This window comes from Cnephaeus nilssonii (genome assembly GCF_951640355.1).
Source record: "Cnephaeus nilssonii genome assembly, chromosome: 4".
NCBI classification, from domain to species: Eukaryota; Metazoa; Chordata; class Mammalia; order Chiroptera; family Vespertilionidae; genus Cnephaeus; species Cnephaeus nilssonii.
Window position 1 is genome coordinate 16488823 of NC_137075.1, and position 17756 is coordinate 16506578.

The window sequence follows — 17756 nt, forward strand, 5'->3', positions numbered from 1 at the left end:
CCTCCCTTTCCTTTCCTCTCTGAAATCAATAAAAACAAAAACAAACAAACAAACAAAAAACAACCATTACCTCAGGTTTTTCAGAATGAGTATTATAAAGGTATTTTATGACACGGCTGTAGTTATTAAGAAATCTGAGGTCTGCTTTTCTTTGCTGGTGGCCTCACCATTCTAGGCCTATTTCCTTCTTTTAATGAAGTTATTTCTATTAATTACAAAAAACTCTGACATCACCAATGACTGATCTCAAAGCACTGAAAGGAGTTAAGCCCTCACACCTCTGCAAACTGAGGGTTTCTTCTAATGTTAACATTCCACCCATTCCAGGACCACCACCCCAGGGCCTGGCAGGGTCTGGGCCAGGATCACTCCTCTTTATATTTCTGTGTTTTGCTTATGTGTTCACTTTTCTAGTCTTGCTTGTTGTTTGGCTCTTCTAGGTACTATGTGCTGTGTGTATCCATTCTTCTGTCTAGCCACCAGGTTCTTTCCATGGGTCAAGTATAGAGACTAAGAATATGCAAGGGCCTGGGCAGCTTTCACCGGGACACACTCTTAGGTTCCCAGAGGTCTTTTTAGCTTTGCCCTTTAATCCTTTTGGAATCAAAGGATTAAAGAGCGGTCCAAAAGACTGGCAAAATTATGAGAATAACAATATTTTCTAAAAATCAGGCGGCTTTCCCCTCATTTTTTTCTTTTTTTTTAATATAAGCAAGCTTCTTGGTGTTTAACACAGAATCTACCTTACATATCACTACTCTTTTGGTCACCAGTAAGCTATTTTTGTTATAGTAATCTAACTGAATAATGTACCATCTTATTTGATCTTTCTTTATGGTTCCCAAAACATACTACACTTGTTCTGTCTAGATGACATATGAAAGGCAAATGAAGGTGAATTACAGCTGACTTTCAGATATCCTCTGAGTTGTGCATAATATACAGTATAATTATCTCTGGCTCCCCAAACAATTTAAAACAGAAATGACAAAACTTGTAAACCATTTTCCCCAACACAAAATAGTAACAAATAGCATGTAGGTCAGCAATGAAGATGGTGAGAAGTATTGGAGAATAGGGTTAACAGTTGTTAAGGACTTTCAAAACTTTCTTTTAAAATTAAAATTCTATTTCTTTTCAAACTCTAATGACTCTCAGCTGAATTTAAAAAATTTTAGCAATACTGATTACAGGCACTCCTTTGGATTATGTAAGTCAGCCCTGGAATGAACACCTAGAAAGAAATGGAAAACAATGGTTCTTGTGATTCTTTTCTGAGTTGCCTGCCTTACAAAGGCTTTTATCACCCAGGTTTGCACACATTCTGGTAAAAACATAAACACTCCTCATGTTAGACGTGCTGTGCCAACATTTTCTAATTAGCTTTAAGCCTATTTATTCCACTGGACTCCACAGGCTACTTTTTGTACTGATCCAAAGGTAAGCTAATAACTCAGGCACCCAGGAAAACAATGCAAATACAGAATGCTAAAGTGAGAGCAACAATACTGGTGACATGCTAAAGAAATCGTCTCTGAGACAACTTTATAAAGGATGAAGATGACCTTGGAAGATACTGATTTATCCATTTAGTAGGTTTCCAAAACCAAAACCAAATAAAATCCAACTACAGCATATTTAAATTACAACACTTTATTGCAGCATCGGCAAAGGTCAGATTTCTGAAGCTGGTGAAGATTGGGCAGCATTTCCATGTGAAATGTTACAACTTTACAAATTTTGTTTCTTATTTAATTCTACATGCAGAAACTGAAACATGGTAAAAGAAAAAATGCAAAATAGCTAGAAAAAAGATGTAATCAAGTTGTAGCATACAGATGTGCTCTTTAACTAAATTTACTATGCCTATTGAAAAGCAAACGAAAGACAACTATCCTAATAAATTAACAGATTGCCAGAAACAGACTAAGAACCCTCATTTCTATTTGGGGGAAGGGAGAAGGAACAAAACAAAACAAAACAAAAACAAAAGCAAAATAAAAGCTCTACTGTTTCCATACTTTGTTTAGAGACAGAGGCTGTAAACCCATGAAGGTCAACAAAATCTTCTGATCCACTTCTTACTGTCCTTCGTCCATTTTCTGTGACATGCTGACTGGCACATTTGTTTTCAATGATACTTACAATGGGCTCAGAATCCCTCTTCTCAGGCTGGTGTGACTTCCCTAAGTCATCTGAATCCATGCTCTTTGTAATACTAACAGTCTTTCACATTTTTCTTTTACCCAAATAGGCAATTTTATATCACTGACTCTGATGGATAAAACTGATTTTTGTCCCTCATCCCTTGTTCCAAATTCTTGAAACAAATTCCTAAACAAAAGCCTTCCTGGTGGATTATCTGGTACTTTGATATTTTTCATCATTTTGTTGTCCTGCATGTAAGTTTTTACTAGAAGATTTTACTGCTTGCGCTATACTTTCCTACTGTAGTTCTGGAGCCCCCAAATGTATCTTCTTCCAACATGGGATGTTCAATTCAGAGACACTGTAACTCAAATCAAGTTTAAAACTCAAGTTCATTTCCCCCTTACCATTACCATTACAATCACTTCTTCTCAGGCTCAGTTATCTCACTGACGCTCTTCTGGGTGTAACTGCTCAGTAGTCAAGTTAACCATCTCATTTCTTGACTGCCATTCTCAGAGAAGATTAACCCTCACGTGATTTCCATTACAAAAGGCCGTTTATGCCTTATCTGGAAGCGGCTTGTTCCGGTGTTGGCAGAGGCTGCTGTTTCTGCCTCATGGCCCCAGCCTGTCCCAGGTTGTTCAGATTCGCAACTCTCTAGACCGACATGCTGAGATGTGTCCACTGCTCTCATTCAATTGCTGGAGGACTCCACTATCCACAACATCAGATACAGGACCTAATGAAATGACACGTGCTGCTGGATCAACGTCTCCTAGAAGCACAAACAGGGCAATGTTAAAGAACTAGTAACGAGGACAAACCTCTGGTAAGAAAAGAACCCCTAAATACCACCAGCCATTGTTTACTGTAAATTAATCAGTGCTTTTTAAAGAGCACACAAACTCCTATTGGATTAAGACAATAGGAGCCTGAAAAGGGGCACTAAAAAAAGCAATTCTGACAGTGATCCAGGTATCTTTCCTACAACTACTTTCTAAGATGCTAAGAATTCGTGATTTTGTTATGGTTGGTTGAATTGTGTACTCCAAAGTCATGTTGAGGTCTAAATTCCTGGCACCTCAGGATGTGACCTTCTTTGGAAACAGGGTCATTGCAGATGTAATAATCAGTTAAGAAGAGGCCATATCAGAGTAGGATGGGCCCCTAATCCAGTATAACCATGTCCTTAGTACAAGGGGAATTTTGGACACACACACAAGCAGAATGCCACATGAAGATGAAGGCAGAGATCAGATGATGATGGAGAAGACAAGGGGCACCAAAGATTGCTGGCAAGACATCAGAAGCTAGGAGAGAGGCATGGAACAATTCTCCCTCACAGCCCGCAATAGGAACCAACTATGTAGATACCCTGACTTTGGATTTCCGGCCTCCAGAACAGTGAGGCAAACAATTCTGATGTTTAAGTCACTTAGTTTGTGGTACTTTCTTATGGCAGCTCTAGCAAACTAACAATTAGTTTTCCACAAGACAAGTACATTAGCAAGAAACTTTCAAAGATTAAAAATCCAAATATAAAAAAGTACATATTCTCCTGGACATATCCATAATTCATGCAGAACTGAACTAAATGGTAAAAAGGTCAATTAACACAAGTATTCCCTGAAAGAAAGAGAAGATAAAATTCTCCTGAAATCAAGAGAAAGCAATGGTCTAAAATAAAATACTTTAAGTACAGGAAGAGGAACAGAGTTAGAAAACCTATGTGAAGAAATAATGTCAGAAAACTTCCTTGATGTGAGGAAGAAAAAAGTCACACAAGCACAGAGTCCCAAACAAGATGAACCCGAAAAGACCCACACCAAGACACATCATAATTACAATGGCAAATGTTCAGGACAAAGAGAGACTCTTTGACAAAGAATCAGGACAAAGGCTACAAAAGAGAGACAGAAAGTTACATACAAGGGATTTCCCATTAGATTATCAAATGATTTCTCAACCGAAACACATCAGGCCAGAAAAGAATGGAAGGAAATTTACAAAGTGATACAAAGCAAGGGACTGAATCCAAGAATACTCTATCCAGCAAGACTATCATTCAAACTGGAAGGGGAAATAAGGAGCTTCATAAACAAAAAAAGGCTAAGGGAGTTTATCACCACTAAGCCAGCAATCCAAGAAATGCTCAAAGGACTGGTGTAAAAAGAAGAAATAAAAAGGTAAGAAGGAACACAGGAATAAAAAATAAAAATGGCTACAAACAAGTACCGATCTACATTAATAAAAGAGAAATATGCAAATTGACCATACCTCCGCAACACCCATCAGCCAATCAGGGGTGGGTATGCAAATTAACCCAACAAAGATGGTGGGTTAATTTGCATATGCAGGCCCAGAGCGGCTGGGTGAGGCGGGACGCCTGCTATGAGGGGGAGGGAAGGGGGCGGAGGGAGCTCCAGGAGCGGCGCTCCAGCCGGGAGCGAAGACTTGCAGGCTCCCAGGCGGCCGGGAGCAAAGCCAGGGGAAGGAAGGCCTATTCTTGCACAAATCTTCATGCAACGGGCCTCTAGTCAATAATAACTTTAAAAGTAAATGGACTAAATTCTCCAATCAAAAGATATCGAGTGGATGAATGAATAAAAAAAATGACCCATATATATGCTGTCTACAAGAGACCCACCTCAGAACAAGGGACTCACACAGACTAAAAGTGAAGGGATGGAAAAATATCTTTTAGGCAAATGGAAGCTGGGGTAGCAATACTTATATCTGAAAAAATAGACCTCAAAGTGAAGGCCATAACAAGAGATAAGGAAGGCCACTTCATAATACTAAAGGGATCGATACAACAAGAGGATATAACCCTGACAAACATATATGCACCCAATGCAGGAGCACCCAAATACATAAAAAAAAACTCCTGAAAGATATCAAGGGAGAGATCGACAACAATACAATCATAGTAGGGGACTTTAATACACCACTGACATCAATGGATAAATCCTCTAGAAAGAAAATCAGCAAAGAAACAGCAATCCTAAATGACTCACTAGAGCAGATGGATTTAATTGACATCTTCAGAACATTTCACCCCAAAGCCATGGAATATACATTCTTCTCAAGTGCACATGGTATATTTTCAAAAATAGACCACATATTGGATCACAAGCAAAGTCTCCCCAAATTCAAGATTAAAATCATATCAAGCATCTTCTCAGACCACAATGACATAATATTAGAAATAAACTACAATAAAAACAATCCAAAAAAATTCAAACGCTTGGAGGCTGAACAGCATACTATTAAACAATGATTGGGTTACCAAAGAGATCAAAGAAGAAATTAAAAACATCCTGGAAACTAATGACAATAAAAACACAACAATCCAAAACCTATGGGACACAATGAAAGCAGTCCTGAGAGGGAAGTTTATAGCTCTACAGGCCTACCTCAAAAAACAAGAAAAAATGGTAGTAAATCATCTAACTCTGTATGTAACTTAAAGAATTAGAAAGAGCAACAAGAAAAGCCCAGAGTTAGCATAAGGAAGGAGATAATAAAGAACAGAGCAGAAATAAATGACATAGAGACACACACAAAAAACAACAATACAAAAGATCAATGAAACCAAGAGCTGGTTCTTGGAAAGGATAAACAAGATTGATGAACCTCTAGCCAGGCTCACCAAGAAGCAAAGAGAGAGGACCCAAATAAACAAAATCAGAAATGAAAGAGGTGAAATAACAACAGACCCCACAGAAATACAAAGGATTGTTTAAAAAATACTATGAACAGTTCTATTCCAACAAACAAGACAACATGGAAGAAATGGACATCCTATCTAATAAAACGGTAATATGCAAATCATCACTCCGCTACACTCACAAGCCATGCCCACCAGCCACGCCCACCAGCCAATCAGAAAGCGAATATGCAAATACACCTAACCAAGATGGCTGCAGCCTCGGAGAGCAGCGGTTGTTGGAACTTGGATATTGGAGCCGAAGATCAGAGGGGAAGATCGGAGCCAGTGGGGGTCCCCTGCAGGCGATCGAAGCCAGCTGGGAGTCCCTGCAGGCGATCGAAGCCAGCTAGCTGGGGGTCCCTGCCCAGGGCCCGAGCCTCAGCCAGAGGCTTGCAGCCTTGGCTGCTGGGGCAGAGCCTGGCGATGGGAGCCAGCTGGGGGTCCCTGCCCAGAGCCCAAGCCTCTGCCAGAGGCTTGCGGCCTTGGCCGTGGGTGGAGCTGGGCGATTGCACCAGCTGTGGGTCCCTGCGGGCGATCGGAACCAGCTGGGGGTCCCTGCCCAGGGCCCGAGCCTCAAACAGAGGCTTTCGGCCTTGGCTGGGGGTAGAGCAGGGTGATTGGAGCCAGCTGGGGGTCCCTGCCCAGGGCCTGAGCCTCAAACAGAGGCTTGAAGCCTTGGCCCGGGGCAGAGCCTGGTGATCGAGCCAGCTGGGGGTCCCCTGCCAAGGGCTGTAGGCTTTAGGCCTTGACAGGGGCGGAGCAGGAGATCACAGGAGATAGGTGTGAACTACAGAGGAAACACCTTTTCTGACCGCTCATTGGCTAAGCTCCCTGTATGCCACTGGTAACATTCTTAGTAACTTGCGTATAAGAATCCAAAAAGGTGATCTAGGGCTTTTCCACCACACTCCTGGGGAAGAAAACGAAGGTCCACTGCTGGAGGGCTAAGAAATGTCATAACCTGCCCTACACAGTTTGGCTCAGTGGATAATGCCTAGGTTTGCCAACTGCAGAGTCCAGGTTAGATTCTGATCAAGGGCATGTACCTAAGTTGCAGGCTCCTCCCTGGCTGGGGCCCAGGTCAGGGCTCATGAAGGAGGCAAGCAATCTAAGTATTCCTTTCACTTTGATGTTTCTCTCTGTCTCTCCCTCTCTCTTTCACATTCTCTAAAAGTCAATGGAAACATATACTCAGGTGAGGATAAAAAAAAAAAAAAAGAAATGTCATATTCTATGAAAGACACATCTTGAAAATGCCTAAGGAAAGTTGTCATTTTTTCATGATGAATGTACTAGAGTCTGTGTTGATGAAAACACCTTGGTGGCTGTGGTGACTGGCAGTGGCTCCAGCAGCAGGGTGATGGGGCTGGTGCCTTTCCCTGATCAGCCTGGTTGTCTCTCACAAAGGGAGGCCAGACTTGGGCTTAGGCCCGCTCCTTATGGGGAGCGGGCCTAAGCCGTCAGTAGGACATCCCCTGAGGGCTCCCAGTATGTGAGAGGGGGCAGGCTGGGCTGAGGAGACCCCCCCACCCAGTGCATGAATTTCATGCACCGGGCCCCTAGTATTCCTAGAAAAATACAACCTTCCAAAACTCAATCAAGAAGAATCTAAAAATCTCAATAGGCCAATAACTATGAAGAAATTGAAGCAGTCATCAAAAAGCTTCCAGCAAACAAAAGCCTGGGGCCAGACGGCTTCCCAGGGGAGTTTTATCAAACATTCAAGGAAGAACTAAAACCTATCCTCCTCAGACTATTCAAAAAAATTCAAGAGGAAGGAACACTTCCAAGATCATTCTATGAAGCCAGCATCACCCTAATACCAAAACCAGATAAAGACAACACAATGAAAGAGAATTACAAGCCAATATCCCTCATGAACATGGATGCCAAAATCCTCAACAAAATTCTAGCAAATCGAATACAGCAGCACATCAGAAAGATCATACACCATGACCAAGTAGGATTTATCCTGGGGATGCAAGGATGGTACAATACCCACAGATCAATAAATGTGATACATCACATAAACAAACTGAGAGCTAAAAATCACATAGTCATATCAATTGATGCAGAAAAATCATTTGACAAAATCCAACACCTTTTCTTGATAAAAACTCTCAACAAGGTGGGAATAGAAGGATCATACCTCAACATAATAAAAGCCATATATAACAGACCCACAGCCAACATCATACTCAATGGGCAAAAACTAAAACCATTTCCACTAAGAACAGGAACAAGACAGGGATGCCCACTCTCACCACTCCTGTTCAACAGAGTACTGGAAGTACTAGCCATTGTGATTAGACAAGAAGAAGAAATAAAAGGCATCCAAATTGGAGAAGAAGAAAGAAAACTGTCCTTATTCGCAGATGACATGATACTGTTCATAGAAAACCCTAAAGACGCCATGAAAAATTATTAGACTTAATAAATGAATTTGGCAATGTAGCAGGATACAAAATTAACGCCAAGAAATCTATGGCATTTCTATACACTAATAGTGAACTTACAGAAAGAGAAACTAAGAAAGCAATCCCATTTACCATTGCACCAAAAAAATTAAGATACCTAGGAATAAACTTAACTAAGGAGGTAAAAGACCTATATGCGGAAAACTATAGGACACTGAAAAAAGAGATAGAGGAGACATAAACAGATGGAAGAACATACCGTGTTCATGGATTGGCAGAATCAACATCATTAAAATGTCCATACTACCCAAAGCAATCTACAGATTCAACGCACTTCCCATTAAAATACCAACGGAATATTTCACAGACCTAGAACGAACTTTCCATAAATTCATCTGGAATAAAAAAAAGACCCTGGATAGTTGCAGCAATCCTGAGAAAGAAGAACAAAGTAGGTGGGATCTCAATACCAGATATCAAGCTGTATTACAAAGACACTGTTCTCAAAACAGCGTGGTACTGGCACAAAAACAGACATATAGATCAATGGAATAGAATAGAGAACCCAGAAATCTACCCAAACCACTCTGCTCGATTAATATTTGACAAAGGAGGCATGAACATACAATGGAGTATAGTCTCTTCAATAAATGGTGCTGGGAAAATTGGACAGATATATGCAAAAAAAAAAATGAAACTAGACCACCAACTTACACCATACACAAAAATAAACTCAAAAAGGATAAAGGACTTAAACATAAGATGGGAAACCATAAAAATATTAGAGGAATCCACAGGCAGCAAAATCTCAGACATATGCTGAAGCAATTTCTTCACCGATACTGCTCCTAGGGCAATGGAAACTAAAGAGAAAATAAACAAATGGGACTACATCAAAATAAAAAGTTTTGCACAGCAAAAGAAGCCATCAACAAAAAACAAGAAAGCCCACTGCATGGGAGAACATATTTGCCAATGTTATCACCAATAAGGGTTTAATCTCCAACATTTACCGGGAACTCATACAACTTAACAAAAAGGAAGAAAAACAGCCCAATCAAAAAATGGGCTATGGAACTAAATAGACACTTTTCAAAAGAAGACAGAAGGAAGGCCAAGAAACATATGAAAACATGCTCAAAGTCACTGATTATCCGAGAGATGCAAATCAAAACGACAATGCAGTACCATCTCACACCTGTCAGAATGGCTATCATCAACAAATGACAAGTGCTGGCGAGGATGCGGAGAAAAAGGAACCCTCGTGCACTGCTGGTGGAAATGCAGACTGGTGCAGCCACTGTGGAGAACAGTATGGAGTTTCCTCAAAAAACTTAAAATGGAATTCCCATTTGACCCAGTGATCCCACTTCTAGGAATATATCCCAAGAAACCAGAAACACCAATCAGAAAGGATATATGTACCTCTATGTTCAAAGCGGCACAATTCACCATAGCTAAGATTTGGAAACAACCTTAGTGCCCATCAGCAGATGAGTGGATTAAAAAACTGTGGTACATCTACACAATGGAATACTACGCTGCGGTAAAAAAGAAGGAATTCTTACCATTTGCAACCGCATGGATGGAACTGGAGAGCATTATGCTAAGTGAAATAGGCCAGTCAGAGAAAGATAAATATCACATGATCTCACTCATTTATGGAATATAATGAACAACATAAAGTGATGAACAAAAACAGATCCAGTAACAGAGAAGCATCAATCATACCGTCAAACCTCAGAGGGAAGGTAGGGGAGGGTGGGGGTAAGGGGGAGAAATCAAGCAAAGGACTTGTATGCATGCATATAAGCCTAACAATGGACACAGACAACAGGGGGGTAAAGAGCATGAGTAGGGGGGGTGGGAGGGCAATGGGGGATAAGAACACATATGTAATACCTTAATCAAAGAAATTTTTTTAAAAATCATAAAAAAAGAATACTTTAAGTAAATTCAATGAATGATAGGCAAAAAAAGATCCTAGTCCTTGGTAAATAAGACACAGTTATATCACTTATAAGTGTAGGGGGTGCCACTTGACTAGTTTATAAGCAACCAATGATTCTGAGAGATTTAAAAATGTAAGAGCCCAAAAAGTACTTACAATTTACACTCTGGACTCCAGAGGGACTCTATTTTTAACAAAACTATTACTTATTTAACCTTACAGTAAGAACACAAAGAGAATATCTAATAACATATGCACACTCTCCTTAAGATGGATAAAAAAAAGTCTGATAGTCTGTAACCCTTTGCTACTCGGTTTTGCTATTACCTGGGAGCTTGTTAGAAACTAAGCAGAACCAGCAGTTTAATAAAAGATTATTAAAATACATATTTTAAAGTTTAAGGAGCAGGGATGTAATCCATATGAATTTGCAGCATATAAACCACATTAGTACTAACACCTACCAAAGATGCTAAGTTGTAGTTTTTTCAACACTAGCAGAGTGGAAAACAACCTTGTTCTGCACTATCAGATACCCAGATAATTGTTTACTTAGAGCATTTCTGCTATTTTAACTTGTTATAAACAAATGCTTATAAACAAGTGTTAGAGCATTACTACCCCATGAGAAAGACTGAGATTTTAACTTATTAGAAAATGAAAAAAACTGTAACACCTCAGAGCCTTATCAAAATCCACAGGTAAGAAAAACATTAAGCTGCTTTGATAACCAGTTTCTAAATAAACTTCCCTTTATCTGCCATATAACATCAACAATATTAATAACGTTTTTTAAAAGCACTAGCCAAGTTAGGAGTCAAATTGAAAACAGTTTTTGAGACCTCATTCACAGAATTTTCTTTTCACTCCTTTGTATAGGAATTCCCCACTCAGCATGTTCTCCTGAAGACATCTGGTGAACCACTGCTCTACATATACATCTTTCTGCTAAGTCTGGCCCAGCGTTAAAAAGAAAAGAAAACAAAGAGGCGCCAAACCACCAGGAAAATCCACCCCATCAGTTAGTATGACTACATTTGTTCACTTAAAAACAACTTTAAAAAACATTTGGTGCTCAACAGACTAAAAAACTCCTATTTACATGTCTGCTTATTCCTCTACACTGCTATCACAAGGACATTGTAACATCAGCACTGGCTTTGGAAATATCACAATAGTTGGCAGAGAGCCATTTTCAAGAGTGATGGACAAGTTAGGATTTTATTTTTGATTTTAAAAAGATATTTAAACCAGGTACAGAGGGGAGCTCAAGAGTTGGGATTCTCACAAAATCAGGAAGAGGGAGAAGAACTAGGGAGCAGAACATGTGGAAAAAGTTTATTAAATGACTACACATAGACTTGTAAAAGGCCCTTTGTCCATTTAACAAATATTTACTAAGCATCTATGTGCTAGGCACTAAAAGCTTTGCCTTTGCCCCCATTCTTCAACCTCACGGGGAACATCTAGCAAGTGATTGGCAGTGTCTTTGGAAAGACCCTGAGCCAGGGCAGCAAATACATACTGACCTATGTCAGACTTTAGAATACCAAGCAGACACCTGCTGGAGGAGTAGTGTTGCCCAGGGATAAAGCACGAGAGGGTTCCAAACAGAGGGAGGTGAAAAGATGGTAAAAGAATTAAAAGGCCAGCTTGGTTGGGAGTGGGGGGCAGGGGGGATTAGCAGGAGATTAAACCAATAAGGTAGTACACTCTCAACATGTTACCCAAGTGGAGGAGTTTGGACTTTATCCTATAAGCCATGAGGACCCACTGAAGAGCTCACATAATCAGACAGCAGATTTCATTTAAGAAAGAACACTGTGGGTACAGCAGAGACAATAAAATAGAAGGGGTTGAAATTGAAGACTGAGAAGTAGATCAGGAGGCTACTGGCAATAATGCAATGGTGATGGTAGCTGGATCTAGGATCTTGCAGTAGAAGTGGAATAAAATAGGAAAGTGTAAGAGCCATACAGCAGTAGAATTAGAGAATTTGTTAATTAACTAGATATGGAAATTGAGGGAGAGAGGAATCTAAACTAAAAACCTCCATTTGTAGTCTGGACAACTGGGTGGGCAGTGTTTCTATTCACTAAGCCAGAGAACAGGGAAGCAGAGTGGCTTGGGGGTTGGGGACACACTGAGGTTTATGTTCCTATGAGACATCTAGGTGGCTATCTAGAAGATAGTTGGATATATAGTCAGAAAATAAAGACACAGCATCTCTAGGCAGAGGCAAGTCCAGAAAGGAGTAAGGAGAGAGAAGTAGGATGAGTCAGTGAAAGAAAAGAAAGACCAGAAGACAGCAGAGCCAAGTGAAGTGAAGAGAGTGTGCCAAGAAGAAAAGGTCCATATGCTAAGTGCTCTGACAGCCTAAAAGACTCCTGAATGAAGCATTCAGAGGCAGCTTGGTGGCTGAAAGGCAGTTTCAGTGAAAAGGCAGGAAGACAGCAGACTTCAGTTAGCCTCACAATGTGAGGTGAGAAAGAACAAATGTGGCCAATTCTTCCAAGTTTGCCTAACTAGGGGCAGGCAGAGCTGCAGGGAGGAAAGAAAAACAAATTTTAACAAAAAATTTTTAAAAATGACTGAAAAACTGGTGCCAAATTAAGAAAGGCATGCCTTTGTGCTCATATATACATCCATTATAACATGTAAGTTTACACTACTGTTTTCCAATATTTTTGTTCCCTACTGCATAAGAAATGTTTGGTACTTAACAGACTTTCAATCAATGATTTTTTTAAAGAAATATATGACTAGGGCAGAATTAGCTCTCTCAAGTTACCTGTATTTGGTTTTCCCAGTGGACTATATAAATAGAGGGTTAACACATTTTTTCCCCCCTGACTTTTCAATTTTCCATAGTGCAGGACTGAATCCCTGGTAGGTGCTGGATGCATGTAAGTTGAGAGGAGCAAACCCTACTGCAGATATCAATTGTGTATCACCCAATGCATTTAGAAATTAGGAAGATGCTACACTTGCAATATGGACAGGTGAACTTGATAGAGAACATCAAGGTAAGAATATTCTAACAGTTCTTTCCTCCAATCATAAGACAAAAATAGGAAACAGGTATTATCAAGAATACTGTGGTATATATTTAAAGCTACTCTAAAAAAACATAAAAGCAGGAAACTAATATTTCCATGGCATGTTAACCTAGCTAGCTGCTTCTACATTTTGGCAGCAATAAAAGGTTTTATTAAAGAACTTTAATGAAATTTGGATATTAAATATAACCTAATATCGCCGAAACCGGTTTGGCTCAGTGGATAGAGCGTCGGCCTGCGGACTCAAGGGTCCCAGGTTCGATTCCGGTCAAGGGCATGTACCTTGGTTGCGGGCACATCCCCAGTAGGGGGTGTGCAGGAGGCAGCTGATCGATGTTTCTCTCTCATCGATGTTTCTAACTCTCTATCCCTCTCTCTTCCTCTCTGTAAAAAATCAATAAAATATATTTAAAAAAAAAAAAAAATATATATATATATATATATAACCTAATATCTTACTATGCTTAATTAGATGGGTTTGTATAGCATTTCTTTTCTTCCTCCCCGCCCCCCAGCATTTCTAACTTGAATTTCTAAAAACATTACAGCTAGTAGACGTTAAAAACAGATCCCTAAACAGTCATGACAAACCAATTTTCTAAATTTCAATTTTATTCAAGTGTCCTAGGCGAACATACAGTTCAAAGAAAACCATCATCAGGAACACACAATATATTAGTGAGTAAAAGATATAGGCTTAAAGAACATCTGCATTTTCGAGACTCTCCTCAACAATGAGCTACTCCTACTACTACTCGCAGCACACTTCCTTCTACACCTGTTCATCTGGGCCCCAAAACAAGGTGACATCTTGGGTCTGTTGTATATCCTCAGCCTCAATACTAATACTCAAGAGAGAGCTCAGTAGGAGCAGCAAAGCCAATGGCACTTTGACAACAAGAAAGAAAACTGAGTTGATGGTATAAGTTTTAGATGAGGTCCCAGAAAATCTTTGAATAATTTTATTCTTTAAAAGTAGATTTTAAAAAGAGGCTTTATTAGGGAACATGTTCTATGTGAAATTCCTTATAGAGTTTTAATTATTTAAGGTTTAGCAATTCAAGTTCAAGTAGAAATGACATAAATCCCAGCAGGACATTTCATCATTTAACAAACAAACAAAATAACTCAAAACAAACTCAACCTGCTTGCTTGCTTGAAAGTATAGCAAGCAGGTTTTGAGTTTTTGTAAACATTAAGATGACTAAACACTGACCTGAGAGATACTAACACAAAGCCTATGATTTCTCTCAGACTAATCTATAAACCAGTCTTCTCTAAAAATGCAAAAGAAAAAACTTAAAAACAGAAAAGACCCCTTGGAAGAGTGAAAGCCAACATCAGTGTGGCTGAAATCAAGACTTAAGAAAAAAACCAAAAACCTGTAACTATTTTATAAATAAGTTTTCTTTTCTCAAATACCTACAACACAAAGACTTTTCTATTTTGCTAATAATTAGGTCTTTATCATGAACTATAATCCAGAATTACCTAATTTATTCACAGAAGAGCTAAGGGAGAAATGAGAGAGACGGTCCTACCTCCCACCAGTCTTAAAGATTAGATCCGCATTAGGCGCTCCCTTTGGATGTTGGTAACGGGGCCTCCGCTCACGATTGGTGTTTGCTGGAGCTGGGCGCTGGGCAAGAGACTGCAGCATTTCTGTCATGAGGAGCAAAATAGAAAAGGTAGTGAACTCTGGTAAATGTTCTCTCCCATGAAGTCTATAACACCCTAGAGAGATCAAGTGTATTAGTTCAGTCAGGTTGCTAACTAAAGAAAAATGACCATTAAACAGATTAAAATGATTAAATACTGAAAGATCACATCAAGAAATGAGATGCACTCTTTAAAATCCAATGTCTCCATTACTGTCAATTTGGCCTTTATGTAAGTATCTTGTGAGGCAGTAAAACAGTATGAGATACAGTAATTATAAGCATAGTGTTTTTGGAACAGGATAATATTGGTTCAAATCCCAGTTCTGCTGTTAATTAGTTGTGGGACTTTGGATTCAGTTTCCCTAAATATAAAATGTAGATAATAATCGTTTATAGAATTGTGAGGATTAACTGCTTTGAAAAAGTACATAAAACAGTATCTGGCCCATAATTATACTGAGTATTAGCTATTATTGTTTACTAGAGGCCCGGTAGGGTCCCTCGGCCTGGCCTGCGGGGATCAGGCCAAAACCAGTTCTCTGACATCCCCCGAGGGGTCCCAGATTGCAAAAGGGTGCAGGCCAGGCTGAGGGACCCCACCAGTGCACAAATCTGTGCACCAGGCCTCCAACATCCCCCGATGGGTCCAGGATTCGGGTGAAGCAGATTCGGGGCTGACACTGCCCCAGCAGCAACCTAACCCACGGCCGATTCCATGAGGAATCAGGCTCCCTCCTCTACTGGTTGGAGCGTCTGCTCCCTGGTGGTCATTGTGCATCACACCTACTGGGCAAACGGCCAAACGGTCGGATGGCTTTTATATGTATAGATTATTAAGAATGCTGTCTATCCAGACAATGGGGGGGGTGGGGGGAGAGTAAAGTTCTGGGGTAGGGGTGGCCCTGAGCTGGAGGGGGTCAATGGGGGGGAAAAAGGGGACATATGCAATACTTTCAACAATAAAGAATTATATTATTTAAAAAAAGAATGCTGTCCATCAACTGGAAGAGGAGATGCTAGAAGTGGGATTTAAAGACAGAAAACTGAGTATTTATTTACACAACAATCACAAAAAAGCATTTTGTCAGCCTGGCCAGTGTGGGTCAGTTGTTGAGCATCAACCTATGAACCAAGGAGGGCACAGTTCGATTCAAGTTAGGGCATATTCCTGGGTTGTGGGCTCAATCGCCAGTAGGGGGCATGCAGGAGGTAGCCAATCGATGATTATCTCTCATCATTAATGTTTCTATCTCTCTCCCCCTCTCCCTTCCTCTCTGAAATCAATAAAATAAAATTTCTTTTAAAAAGCAGTTTGTCAGTACAATATTATAGAAGCAATCATATTATGGCTCTAAAATCTGGGTGCCACAGAGATGCCAAAAAGATGGCTTATGAGGTATCCATGGATTCTTTGCATAAGGTTCCAGTTAATCCAAGAATGTTAAGTATCTATAATAATAAAAGCATAATATACTAATTAGACCAGACATCCTTCCAGACAACTTTCCAGGCAAAACCAAGCTGAGAGGGAAGCCCGGGTCCTGGGAGCCTGCTGGTGGCTGGAAGGAAGCTCGGGTCCCAGTTGCTGGAGGTAAGCCCAGGTCCCGGGTGTCAGAGGAAAGCGGTGCCAGCAGCCAGGGAAAGGAAGGCCTACTCTTGCACGAATTTCGTGCATTGGGCCTCTAGTGTCTATATAAAAGTAGAGCCCTAATTTGAGCATACCCTCAAATATGAAGGAATATGGGTTCCTCAAGACCAGGATTCCCGAACAGGCAAAAAGAGATAATAAATATTTGTTGAGTTAATTTGGCTGACATGATTAAAAATGGATTATCTCACTTGCAAACATAGCTCTATTGGTATGGAATCTAACTGAATTATGGAATTAGTAAATTATGATGACAATTATTTTTATTTTACAAATAGGTGAGAGAAAAATGAAGATAGAATGGACTACAAAAAACATTCAACTTCTCAGACTAACTATATATAAAAACGGTATGAAAAGGTCAACATAACGTTTATATTCTATATTTTAAAAGACCTAAAAGAATAAAATTTTTCTACTTCTGTCCTATAAGTGATTTTATACCTTGATAATCTTCTTGTTCTTGTCGTTCATTGATATCTAGTGTGAGCTTTTTCATTCTCATCCTTTCTTCTTGTTCTGCCTGTTGCTGGTTCCAATGATTCGCAGCAAGTTGGGAAGACATGGGTACATTAAGGATCTTAAACTGAGGGGGGGGAAAAAAAGGAAATCACAAATGACTTGAGAAAGTCAAGAGGGAAAAACAAAGATTTCAAATAAAATAATAAGTAGAATTAAATGAATTTAGAAAAAAATAATGTCTTTCCTTTCCCGTAAGTCAGTAAAGACAGTAAAATCTAAGAACATACACAGAAAATAGTACTACTTCATTAGAGACAAACCTATTAGATTTGGATGGGAAGTGGAGGCCATCAAGTTCAACCTCCATGAAAAGCAGAAGCTCCTCTTCCCTGCACCCTGCTTGGCAGCGCAAACCTAGCAATGAGAGCATTTCCATTTTGTAGACCTTCTCATATAACTGTCAGAAAGGCTTTATGTAGCAAACTATAATCTGTATCCTTTTCATTTCTATCCTCTGGAACCAGTTTTGCCCTCCTGAACCATAATGAACAAATCTAGTCCACCTTCAGTATTAACAGACCTTCATAGTTCTCAAGATAGCTGTGATGTTGGAAAGAAGGAAGAGTTAAGGAACTGACATACAAGATCTATTTCTGTTAAGGGAGAGAGTCCTTATCTATGGAATATTTTTGTTT

General features: G+C 39.8%; 1 protein-coding gene across 4 annotated transcripts in view; it reads right to left on the reverse strand.

The window, feature by feature from the left end:
* Positions 1-1230: 1230 nt before the first annotated feature.
* Positions 1231-17756, reverse strand: part of UPF2 (UPF2 regulator of nonsense mediated mRNA decay) — a gene marked incomplete at its 3' end in the record, with an annotated part of 124470 nt that continues 107944 nt past the window's right edge. For 2 of the 4 annotated variants that reach the window (XM_079767593.1, XM_079767592.1), the window contains exons 20-21: positions 17044-17185; positions 14828-14952 (exon numbers count right to left, since the gene is read on the reverse strand). In XM_079767593.1, the coding sequence (XP_079623719.1) occupies positions 14828-14952; positions 17044-17185 (267 nt within the window). Of the gene's footprint in view, positions 2927-14827; positions 14953-17043; positions 17186-17756 lie in introns of those variants that run through there. The other 2 variants (XM_079767591.1, XM_079767590.1) reach the window with 2 other exon arrangements.